Genomic DNA, 13689 nt, shown 5'->3' with positions numbered 1-13689 from the left:
AACCACCACTTCAAAGGCTGCACCAAATGAACGTTATGCTGTCTGTTTGGTGGGATTGGAGGGGTGTGGTATATTTTGAGCAGCTTCCAAGGAACCAAACGATTAATTCGGGTGTTTACTGTCAACAATTGGACAAATTGAATACAGCCATCAAGGAGAAGCGACCAGAATTGGTCAATCGTAAAGGTGTCATATTCCACCAGGACAACGCTAGACCGCACACATCTTTGGTCACTCGCCAAAAACTGAGTGAGCTTGGCTGGGAACTTTTGAAGCATCCACCATATAGCCCTGACCTTGCATCATCAGACTACCATTTATTTCGATCTTTGCAGAACTCCTTAAATGGTAAAACTTTCGGCAATGATGAGGCTATAAAATCGCACTTGATTCAGTTTTTTGCAGATAAAGGCCAGAAGTTCTATGAGCGTGGAATACTAAATTTGCCAGGAAGATGGCAAAAGGTTATCGAACAAAATGGCAATTATATATTTGATTAAAGTTCATTCTAAGTTTTATTAAAAATGCATTAGATATATCTCCTCTATATTGTGAAAATTGATTCGAAGAATGTCAAATGTGATCCGAGGTGGAGGATATATAGGATTCGCCCGGCCGAACTTAACTTGCTTTTACTTGTTTTCTGGGGCCTAATTCTCGTATCCGCAAGCGACTTATTATGGCATCCGATATCGATTCGATTCATTCGAAACTTTGAAAAGAAATGTGCGGGTTTTTGCCGCAGCAATGAATCTAAAACTAATTAAATTAGGACATCGTAGTATTAATTTCATCAAATTAAACAATATTTGTAATATTTTCACATTTTTGATCCCTTATGGGTGGTACTATGTTCGTTTTTCACCGTTGGAAGGCCAATTTTTTCGCGATTACTTTTTTGAAACACTGCACAAATAACAATGATAAAATAAAAATGTTATTAAAAGGTACCATAAATAATGGGAGAATGTCCTGAATAAAATCAGATAATTTTTTTGCTTTAAAATCTATTAAATTTTTCAAGTTTTTTGCCAGTTAGGGCGGAGATGCAAATGGAAAAAGAAAGGCAAAGATAGCAACACACACCAACCACTATGGGATGCGTTTCGTTAGAAGACTTTTCAATCATATTAGGTGTGATGGCTTCAAGGGTCGTGCGTTGGTATGTTGTATTTGAATCGTATTAATAACGAAAACGCATCTTTGATACAATTACCACATTAACAATGCTCGACAACCCTATCTATTAGTTGTACTTTTCCCAATGCATGTATTTTTGTGTAATGACAGACATTCTTTCTCTGACAAATTACACTTCTTCCGTACTACACATGATTTTGTGCATCTGTTGGACGTTGTATTGATGGCCATTAATACGATTCAAATACAACATACCAACGCACGACCCTTGATGCCATCACACCTAATATGATTGAAAAGTCTTCTAACCAAATACGAAACGCGTCCCATAGTGGTTGTTGTGTGTTGCTATCTTTGGCTTTCTTTTTCCATTTGCATCTCCGATCATTGAGCTCGTCTCGAAAGAGAAACAATCAAGAATTAAAATCTTTTATGAAAAAAAAAGGTAATCGGCGAAAAATATCGCGAAAAGCGAATATAGTACATGCCTTTAAATTGGTCAAAAATTAACTTCGTGCATAAGCCAATTTCGGCAAAGAAAATTATCTATAAACAAGACCAAACCAAAAGTTTAACCACTTAATTTAAGGCGGCAGGATATTTTTTCAAGGAAAGTGTTCTGACTTTATCCAATTGTACTGGTTGTTGTTCTCCTTACGCCTGCTCGAAAAAAAGAAACATCAAACAAGCACCATTGGCTGTGCCAGAGGCTACGTAATCCACATATTTTTATACCCTCCACCGAAGGATGGGGGTATATTCATTTTGTCATTCCGTTTGCAACACATCGAAATATCCATTTCCGACCCTATAAAGTATATATATTATTGATCAGCGTAAAAATCTAAGACGATCTAAACATGTCCGTCCGTCTGTCCGTCGGTCTGTTGAAATCACGCTACAGTCTTCAAAAATTGAGAAATTGAGCTGAAACTTTGCACAGAATCTTTTTTTCTCCATAAGCAAGTTAAGTTCGAAGATGGGCTATATCGGACTATATCTTGATATAGCCCCCATAAGACCGATCGACCGATTTAGGGTCTTAGGCCAATAAAAATCACATTTATTATCTGATTTTGCTGAAATTTGAGACAGTGAATTGTGTTAAACCCTTCGACATCCTTCTTCAATTTTGCCCAGATCAGTTCAGATTTGGATATAGCTGCCATATAGACCGATCTCTAGATTTAAGGTTTTGGTTCAATAAAAGGCGCATTGATTGTCCGATGTCGCCAAAATTTCGGACAGAGAGTTGTGTTGGGCCTTTCGACGTTCTTCTTCAATTTGGCTTAGATCGGTCCAGACTTGGATATAGCTGTCATATAGATCAATCTCTTGATTCAAGGTTTTGGGGCCAAAAAAGGCGCATTTATAATCCGATTTCATCGAAATTTGGGACGGTGAGTTGTGTTAGGCTCTTCGAGTTTTTTTTTGCAACTTGGCCCGAAGCGGTGCAGATTTGGATTTAGCTGCCATAAAGTCTTGGCCACATAAAAGGCGCATTTATAATCCGATTTCACTGAAATTTTACACTGTGACTTGTTATGTTATGCTTTTCGACATCCGTGTCGTATATGGTTCAGATCGGTTTATTGAACAATGATTTGTACTTCCTAGTATTTCAAATCGGAACGCATATCGATATAGCTTCCATGGGGCATAAGGTATGCATTTTTCAACGAATTTTGGCGAAAGGTGGTTTACATATATACCCGAGGTGGTGGGTATCCAAAGTTCGGTCCGGCCGAACTTAACGCCTTTTTACTTGTTAGTCCTCGTTCGCATAAAACCACAATTTATCGTGTAAAAACAGTAAAATTTTTTTTTTATTCTCCGAAATCGATAACTTTTTAACAAATTACGATCGAAAGCCATGATCCAATTTGTACTTACGGAACGGAATTAATCTTCGAACAAAAACTCGCTCGATAACGTATGCGTGATTCGAGCCCAGGCGTTCAGCGTAATAGGCGGACATGCTAACCTCTGTGCTACGGTGGCCTCCCATAGTGTACTGGTGAAGAGCCTGCAAAATCCGTGCGACTTTAAGGTAATAATCTTTGACAGAAATAGGGAAAAAGGGGCAGATGTGGTATGCAACACTGAATTTCCAAGCTGCAAATGCAATATGCACTTGTGCTCCAATACTCAAAAAATTGTTTTGTATCCTACCACACATAAATTGAAATAATTAAATAAATAATGGGCAATTGAAAAAAAATCTTCTTTATTTAAATTGGGCAACGGTGCCCAATGTTGCATATACGCAACATCCTGCAGCTCTTGAACAAGGGCACCTAGGCACCTGCAACTTTTTTCAGTTGATATTGAATTTAACTCTATATCATATGTCAACTCAAAAGAAATTAATTCGTGCATGAGAGGGTTAATAATGCTTTTTATTTAATCGCAATTGCCACCGATAGAGGAAGGATATTCAGAGATTAAAAACAGATTACTACCCAAAATGTTGTCCATAAACTCGTCTATAATAGATGAAGGGTTAAAAAAATAACCACATCAAAAAGAATACCTACAGTGTCTTCACTGATTTGCGAGTGTGTACGTAAAAATATTCTAAATTTTACGGTCAAAATAACTAATTTTGTTCCAAACTATCCCGTTTCGATGTATTCGGAGAGTTGCTGCGATATATCTTTATCCAACTTTATAAAGGATAACACATCTACTCTCTCTTTCATTATGTTGCCCAACATACCAATTGAACAATTCTTTTTACGGATATATTGAAGAATAGCTTCGTCGATAACCCTGGAAGGTTGTTAGCATCAATTTTAATTAAACTATTCCTCTATTTTCACTGGCAACTTCTGCAGGCATATTGGAAGCGATATGCGTTGTTAAGAAAATAAAGGGGAAATCCTTATATAAATGATAGACAATCGACAATGAAGTGCAATCTTAACTGGACAGGCATTAATAAAAAAATAGATCTACTAATATGCAATAAAAGTAAAATGGATCCCTGGCAATTTGTTTGCAGATGCTGCCGCTAAATATGCCTGCAACGCACCACTATTTGTAGACACCATCATTGAAAGTCTTCATCACAAACGCACCTATTAGATCACCTTCGCAAACAACACTTGAGCAACTTTAAGCATTACCACTACAGCAAACCGATGGCTTTTTACAGGCACATCCTCCTGCAGAAACAAAGAAGGAAATCTGTTAAATGATACAGATAGTGTGGAAAGAATATTTTGCCAAGCTGCTAGTGTCGGACGATGGTAGCGAAGAGGATACCACAGAACCAATCCCTGATGATGGCATAGAATGTCAGAATGAGATCCAAGTAGCTGTGACCCGACTGAAGAACAACAAGGCAGCAGGAGCCGATGGGTTGCCCGCTGAACTATTTAAGACGGTAAATCCTCCATAGATATTCACACTGCGCCAAATCCTGGAAAAGACCCGAAAAGGATAAATCAACACCTACCATCTCTTTGTTGACTACAAAGCCGCTTTCGACAGCCCTATAAGTTCAAAAGTTTTTCAAGCCATGTATGAGTTTGGTAATCCTACAAAATTAATACGATTCTGCAGGATGACATTTGCTGATACACGTTCTTCAGTAAGAATAGGAAAGAATCTCTCCGGACCATTCAATACCAAACGAGTTTTCAGACAAAGAGACAGTTTAGCGCGTGATCTCTTTAATATCCTGCTGGAGAAGATTATACGAGATGCAGATGTGAATAGAAATGGCACACTAATCACTAGAGAACACATGCTAGTCGCCTATACCGACGACATCGACATCATAGGTCGGTCACCGGAAGTACTAACTGCATCTTTTGAGTCTAGGTCTGACAGTAAATGAAGATAAAACGATATGGATGGTATCAAGTCCCAAAACGCCCTGTACAACCGATCAGATAAAGAAAATGGAGAAAGTTGGGAACCACAACTTTGAAATAGTCAGCAACTTTATCTTCCTCGGCACCGCCTTAACGGAAACCTATGACACCAGTTTTGAGATAAAGCGAGAATAATACTGGCAAGCAGTTTAGAAACAAGGCCACCTCTCGATAGACGAAGATTACACAATAAAAAACACTGGTTGTTGTTATATGGTTCTGAGTACTTGTGAAAGCAGACGAGGCAGTGCTTGGAGTGTTTGAGAGAAAGATTCTTCGTAAAATATATGAACCAGTTAGCGTTAATGGACAATATAGGCGTCGTTCGTATTAACCACGAGCTGTATGACGACGATGGCATAGTTACATGGTTCGGTCATGTTGTCAGAATGTCAGAACTTGGTGTCAGAGATTATGAAATGAGCGCTGGATATCGAGGCGAATGGAGCGCTATTCTATTTACGTTCAGCTAATGGAACAAATGTTCTGTTATAGCCAATTAAAGTAAAGTACTCCAGCGAAATGAACTCACAGTCAGGTTGCAGTATATCCTAAAAAAAATTGATAAGAGAAAAATAAAAACTTCTACCGATTACGAATGGAGCACACAATTCGCATCAATACCTGCCCTACGGGAAATGTGTAGTCAATTGCCCCAAATATATCGGTCCTAAACTGGAGAATTAGTTGCCTGTCACAGGACATATCATACAGGAAATGAAAGTCGCTTAATTATTGTTAAAAATTGCGTATCCACTAAATAGATTTGTTTACTAATGGTATATCTCTTAAAAATACTTGCAAAATATACTCATCCTTTTCGAACTGTCCCAGAATCTATCCTACGGTGTTAGAATGGTGGCAATTCATCATCTCGAGCGCCAAACCCTTATAAAAGTGATAGGTTTTTTCCATGTAAGGGGACGAGAACTGGGACCGGTCCCTATAGCCAGAGGACCTATTCCGTGACAAGTTTGGGAACTCTCCCATTTCTCGCAGGGTAATAATAAGAACACTGACAACATATGTCCTAAATGCGGTGCATAGTCAGTATAAACAAGTAAAAAGGCGTTAAGTTCGGCCGGGCCGAACTTTGGATACCCACCACCTCGGGTATATATGCGAACCACCTTTCGTCAAAATCCATTGAAAAATGCATACCTTATGCCCCATAACAGCTATATAGACATAACATTCGATTTAGACCAAATGCTTATAAGTACAAGTCATTGTTCAACCGAGAGATCGGTCTATATGGCAGCTATATCCAAATCTGGACCGATCTGAGGCAAACTGAAGAAAAATATCGAAGGGCCCAACACAACTCACTGTCCCAAATTTCGGCGACATCGGACAATAAATGCGCTTTTTATGGGCCCAAAACCTTAAATCGAGAGTTCGGTCCATATGGCAGCTATATCCAAATCTGAACCGATCAGGGCCAAATAGATGAAAGGTGTCAAAGGGCCTAAGGCAACTCACTGTCCCAAATTTCAGCAAAATCGGATAATAAATGTGGCTTTTATGGGCCCAAGACCCTAAATCGGAGGATCGGTCTATATGGCAGCTACATCCAAATTTGGACCGATCTCGGCCAAATAGACGAAGGATGTCGAAGGGCTCAACGCAACTCACTGTCCAAAATTTCAGCAAAATCGGATAATAAATGTGGCTTTTATGGGCCCAAGACCCTAAATCGGAGGATCGGTCTATATGGCAGCTATATCCAAATCTGGACCGATCCAAGCCAAATTGACGGAGGATGTTGGAAGGCTTAACACAACTCACTGTCTCAAATTTCAGCAAAATCGGATAATAAATGTGGCTTTTATGGGCCTAAGACCCTAAATCGGCCGATCGGTCTATATGGGAGCTATATGAAGATATAGTCTGATATAGCCCATCTTCGAACTTAACCTGCTTATGGACAAAAAAAGAATCTGTGCAAAATTTCAGACGGACATGTCTAGATCGTCTTAAATTTTTACACTGATCAAGAATATATATACTTTATAGGGTCGGAAATGGATATTTCGATGTGTTGCAAACAAAATGACAAAATGAATATACCCCCATCCTTCGGTTGTGGGTATAAAAAGACTAAGTAGTGACCATTTAATAGGAAGTCATATAGTCATTTAGAGACAACTACCACATGATGATCAATGTTATAGGCGTTAAGCCACTCCAAGCAAGTAGCACTAACATTTAACTTAGCGTAATCTACTGGCTACTAGATGGATCAGTTGATCCAATTGAAAATAGCCAGTAATAGGTTTTTAGGTAATTTAAAAGCCAATCTTTGCCATAGATAAAAATATATAACAATTAAGAGCGTGCTAAGTTCGGCCGGGCCGAATCTTTTATACCCTCCACCATTGATAGCATTTGTCGAGTTCATTGTGCGGTATCTCTTTTTAGGCAAACAAAGAATAATTAATAAAAACTGTTATGGTATTGGAGCTATATCAAGTTATAGGCCGATTCGTACCATAAATGAATTGAATGCTGAACAATTAGTCATTGTGTAATATTTCAGTTCATTCGGATAAGAATTGCGCCTTGTAGGGACTCAAGAATCAAAATCGGAAGATCGGTTTATATGGGAGATCGGTTTATATGGGAGCTGTTTCGAACTACAGATCGATTCAGATCATATCGTTGTACAAAGCTTCTGCCAAATCGGATTAGAATTGCTCCCTCTAGAGGCTGAAGAAGTCAAGATCCAAGATCGGTTTATATGGCAGCTATATCAAAACATGGACCGATATAGCTCATTTACAATCCCAACCGACCTACACTAATAAGAAGTATTTGTGCAAAATATCAAGCGCCTAGCTTTACTCCTTTCGACAGACAGACGGGCGGACGGACGGACATGGTTAGAGATACCCACCACAATTGGATGAGGGTATACTAATCTAGTCATTCAGTTTGTAATACCTCGAAAGTATATACATATAACACCATAAAGTATATATATTATTGATCGTCTCGACATTCTAAGTCGAACTAGCCATCTCCGTTCGTCCGTCTGTCGAAATTTCAAGCTAGCCGCTTGAAATTTTACACAGATACTTTATATTAATGTAGGTCGTCGGGGATTGCAACTGGGCCATATCGGTTCAGATTTGGATATAGCTCCCATATAAACCGATCTCCCGATTTGACTTCTTGAGCCCCTGGAAGCCACAAATTGCGTCCGATTTGGCATAGTGTTCCGTTATGACTTCCAACAACTGTGCCAATTACGTTCCGAATCGTCCTATAACCTGGTATAGCTCCCATATAAACCTATCTCCCGATTTTACTTCTTGAGCCCCTGGAAGCCGCAATTTTTGTGCAATTTGGCTGAACTTTTGCACGTGTTGTTCCGTTATGACTTTTAACAAGTACGGTCCAAATCGGTATATAACCAGAAATAGCTTCCATATAAACCGATCGCCCGATTTGACTTCTTGAGCCCTTAGAAGCCACAAGTTTTGTCCTATTTGTCTGAAATTTCACTTGTAGTGTTTTGGTATGACTTCCAACATCTTTGCCAAGAACGGTCCAAATCAGCAAGTGATGTTTTTTGTTAAAGTGGTTAGTTTTGGAGGAAAGTCGAGTTTTTAATTTCGTCATTGTCATTATTTTCACATTTTGTCATACTCTTTCCAACATTTCGGCCGGTCTCTCACGAATAAATGTTTCAATATAGTCCTCCAATGCGTGAATTGAAGCGAGCTTGTCTGTATAGACATGAGCTTTAACATAGCCCCACAAATAATAATCTGAAGACGTTAAACTGCACGATCTAGGCGGCCAATTGACCGGCCCCGAACGTGAAATAAAATGTTCACCAAACTCGCCTCTCAATAAGAATCCATTATTCCGCGTGGGGTGTGGCATGTGACACCGTCTTGTTGAAACCACATGTCATGCCGGTCAAGCTCTTGCATTTTGGGCAAACAAATTTTGGATATCATCTCACCATTCACAGTTAGGTTAGGTTAGGTCGAAAAGAGGGTGCATATATTAATCTGTCCTATGCCACTATGAAAAAGAAAATTTTAATTTAGGAATTCCGTGCTACTTACAAAATCCTTAGTTGTTTTCAATACTACTGCCCTAAGTTGGTTCATGTCAGGTATTGTGTCTCCACCTAAGTGCCGGTATCTGTTAGAGGCGAAAGCCGGGCAATGACAAAGGAAATGCTCCAACATCTCATCATCTTCCCCGCATGCCCTACACATGCTATCACTTGCCGCACCGATTTTACATAGGTGAACTCGTAGTCCTATATGTCCCATAACGATGCGGATTTTACCATCCTCAGAGAAGGCGTTAATCTCCTTCTTACACTGCAAAACTGTTCGTGACCTTACCGTCCTAGTTGTTATTGCCCTTTGGCAATTTTACTGTCGGTAAAGATGTTCAAACTCGATGTCCTCGCGTTAGCACCACACCACTTCACGCATTCCGTGATCGCCCGGATCTCCGCCTGCGGGACCGTATTATGGTCAGACAGTCTTAAACGGATCTCAGTCCCTGGATACTCAATGTAAACCCCCAGGCCCACTCTGTCCTTTAGCTTTGATCCATCCATGCAACATGATCTTCCAGAGGGCAATACTAGGGTTCAGTCAATCCAAGACTGTGCCGATGGCAGCAGTGCCTTGTAGTCGACTTCAAGGTTCATCTCTGGTATCCGATCGGAAACCTCTTCCCTTCCTTCCAGGTTTCCTATCGTCGCCTCGATTATACTGCGATGGTATGAGCTGCACCCATCCTCAATCCATTCTCCCATCGGCTTAAGTCTAATAGCCGACGTGGTGGCTGCCTCACACTTAATCTGTATGTCAATGGGCCGGATATCTAAAATAGTCTCCAGTGCCCTAGTGGCCGTGGTCCTCATCGTTCTGCCTATGCCAAGACAACATGTTCTCTGTACCTGTTGTATGGTCCTTATGTTGCACTTTTTCTCCATAGCAGTCCACCAAACCACTATTCACAGTTACCATTCCCATCATCTTTGAAGAAGTGCCTTCCAATGATGCCACCAGCCCATAAACCGCTACAAACTGTGACTTTTTCTGGATGCATTGGTAGCTTTTGCAATGCTTCTGGGTGATCTTCACTCCAAAATCGACAATTCTGCTTATTTACGTACCCGTTGAGGGAAAAATGAGAATGAGAGAATGAAAACGAGAAGGGTGCGATGAACGCATTTTGATAATAAAATTCAATAATTTGCAAGCGTTGTTCGTTTGTAAGACGATTCATGACTAAGTTATAGACCAAACTGAAGAAGAGAACAAAGACCACCACTTCTTAGCACATGTAATACATCAATTAAATGTACATTTTTCGTAAATATTATTGTGATTTTTATACCCTACACCACTACTGTGGTACAGGGTATTATAACTTAGTGAATTTGTTTTTAACACCCAAAAGGAAGAGAGATAGACCCATTGATAAGTATACCGATCGACTCAAAATCACTTTCTGATTCGATCGGTATGTTTTCGGCCTAGAGACGAAGCCTATTGAAATAGGAAAAATTCCGTTCAGATCTGGATATAGCTCCCATATATATGTTCGTCCGATTGTCAGTAATAATGCAATAAAATGGTCATTGGTTAACCGATTCTCTCGAAATTTTACAGGAAGGATTTTTTTACGACTTTCGACATTACTGGGGAATTTCATGGAAATCGGTTCAGATTTACATATAGATCTCATATATATATATACATATATCGCCCATTTTTCACTCCTAGAGCCGCAGCAAGCATATTTATAGACCAATCTTGCCAAAATATTGCACAACGCTTTCCTCGACGACTACCGCAATATACATAGAGTTTGGTCAAAATCGGTTCAGATTTAGATATAGCTCCCCTATTCCGATTTTCAATTTTCAGTAATATTGCAATAAAATGGTCGTTTGTTAACAGATTCTCTCGAAATTTGGCAGGAGGGATTTTCTCTTGACTCTCAATATTACTGGAAAATTTAATGGAAATCGGTTCAGATTTAGATATAGTTGTCATACATATATATCGCCCGATTTTAACTTTTAGAGTCACAGCCAGCGCATTTATTGACCCATCTTGCCAAAATTTTGCAAAACGCTTTCCTCGACGACTGCCACAATATCTGAGGAGTTTGCTCGAAATCAGTTCAGATTTAGGTAAAGCTCTCATATATATGTTCGTCAGATTTGGGGTAATTCTCCAAAATGTTGTCATTTGTCAACCGTCGTTTTTACAGTTTGAACATATTTGCTCGCCGAGGTCCAACAAAATTGGTTCAGAATTGGATATAGGTCCTACATTGCACTTATAGTGTAGGTTTAGGGTATTATACATTACATGTGAATCAGCTTTTGCTCATATTTTTAAGTTATATCGAAAATAACATACAGGTGTGATAGCAAAAAAGCAAAAATGATCAATCATATGTAAATTGATAATTTTGACAAACATTTTCAATTACATGTGAATACAAAACGTGACATGTCGTCATAAGACATATACATGCCGTGTAATAGCGCCTATAATTTGGGTTTACTTTCATTCTGACTGACAACAAAAACAGCTAATTTTTTTTGTTTTTTTTTTTCAAAAGGATTAGAGCACGCTCTAATCGAAAAAATTTTCATGTGCTATTTTGAAAAGTGATTTTCATATGTTAGGTTCGTTTGTATCACACGATATGTACAACTCAACATGTGCTAAATTTCACATGTCATAAGACAACTGCGTGCCGTGTAATAGAGCCTTAAGTAAATATTACCCCCAAATTCTTCGCAGTGGGGACTATCCGAAGGAGACCATTCGCCCGGGCACATCAACACACATTGCGAAGATCACTATTGAGGTTCACGATGGACTGATTCATATCATTCGGATGTTCGATCCTTGGGGTACTCCATTTTGCTACTGCAAATGGTTGCGATATCGTTGTACACCGTACATCGATTGTGATCTATTAGTGAGGTTAGAAGTCTAGCTGACGTACTGGAGAAAAAGAAAAAAATGGCGAAGTTTGACAAAAAAAATCCGATGGTTAACGGTATCGAATGCTTTCGAGTGCGGATATTGACGTTGTCGTCAATATCCGCTCTAATAGATTCAGAAACTGCTAACATAGCTGTTAAGCAACTGTGGTTAGGTACAGTAAAACCAGACTGCACATCATTTAGTAGAAGTCCCAAGCTGAGATACCCTCTGGTTTGTTTCTGAATGATTTTCTCAAAAATTTTCGAAAGATAGCATAGAATGGCAATTGACCCATGTCCTTTATCCGTTTTGGGAACTGGGATAATTTTTGCAAGCTTCCAATTAAATGGATAAATGCTAGAAGTGAGGATATCATGGAATTAGACGAGGAACGAGAATGCGTATAAACCTAAGGTTGCCTCCATCGGGACCTATAGCGTTAGATTTGACTGCCGCAAAACATTCCAAAACCTCCTTACACGAGACACACCGAAACTCAAAACTATCTTCGCCAAGTATGTCATTAGTTCAGTTTCTCAAGGTCTTGGTGACAAATACCAATCTCATTAGTCTTCCCAATTCCAATTTCCTTAATAATTCTCCATTTACCTCTGGAGTCTAAGGCTGAACTAAATTTATTGGAATAATATTCATCTTGTAGCGCCAGAGTTTTGAACCTCCTTCAACTGGAATACGCCTTGTCCCTATCTCTTAAGGCATTCCTAATAGATTCGCAATGTCGGCGCATTTCCTCACATTGTACAAAAATCTTTTATTACTGTGTAGGAAATCAAGTTGCCGAACCACAGAGACTAATGAATATAATTCACCCCAATCGATTCGTCCAAATTTGTCAATTTAAACTTCGGAAATCCCGAATGGAATACGTTCCTTCATCTATATGCAGGTTGAAATCGTAAACCAAGAATATCAAATCATGCTGGGAGAAGCAAGTAGCAGAAACCTTTTCATAAAGAAGAACGTTATTCAGGTTATTAAAAAGAAATAGATCAGGCAATGTGCTTGAGGGGCGTGTTCTATTAGTGGGGTATAGACCAAGCGGTCTATATTTTTTTTTATAGAAATAACAATTTTGGCAAAATATTCTTTAGAAAAAAAAGTTGATGCTTTATTCCTTTAAAAAAATTTGGCCTTAAAAATTTTAAATAAAAATTGTAAAAATTTTCTATAGTGTTTAAAATGTTTAATAATTTCTTTTCACAGATGTTCTTTGAGGATAATATTGACAATGCCAAATACTGTGGACATTTGTATGGTTTGGGAACCTCGTTCATAGTCAATGGCGCTAATTTCCACGAAAGTAATGGCGAAAACACCAATGCGACGTGATTCATAATTGAGGAGAAAACGCAAAATATTTTTGCAATTAATACAAAATAAGCCGCGGATGGAAGAGGAAAAATAAAAGAACAAATTCTTTTACAAAAAAACACAACAACTACAAAATAACTAACCAAACCAACAAGTGTGGAAGAGTTTTGTCAATGCCAGGAGAATAAGAACAAAAGTTAAATCGATAACTCCCCTTCACCCCAATCAATATTTACACACAACAACAATATTTATACATTTTTGCATAATTGAAATTTTGAGAGTTGTCAATAAGTGAACCATTTTTAAACCATGCAATAGTTTTATAACTCTAATAAAAACACATA

The 13689-nt window shown here is 38.8% G+C and overlaps 1 protein-coding gene across 4 annotated transcripts in view; it reads left to right on the top strand.

Moving 5' to 3' along the window:
* Nucleotides 1-13461, top strand: part of LOC106093004 (CCR4-NOT transcription complex subunit 7) — a 64396-nt gene extending 50935 nt beyond the window's left edge. For all 4 annotated transcript variants that reach the window (XM_059370972.1, XM_059370971.1, XM_059370973.1 and 1 more), the window contains one exon: nucleotides 13235-13461. In XM_059370972.1, the coding sequence (XP_059226955.1) occupies nucleotides 13235-13360 (126 nt within the window). In that variant the 3' untranslated portion in view covers nucleotides 13361-13461. The remainder of the gene's footprint in view (nucleotides 1-13234) is intronic.
* The last annotated feature ends 228 nt before the right edge of the window (nucleotides 13462-13689 follow it).

This window comes from Stomoxys calcitrans, chromosome 1 (assembly GCF_963082655.1).
Source record: "Stomoxys calcitrans chromosome 1, idStoCalc2.1, whole genome shotgun sequence".
Classification (NCBI taxonomy): domain Eukaryota; kingdom Metazoa; phylum Arthropoda; class Insecta; order Diptera; family Muscidae; genus Stomoxys; species Stomoxys calcitrans.
This window is presented reverse-complemented; position numbering and strand designations above follow the sequence as displayed.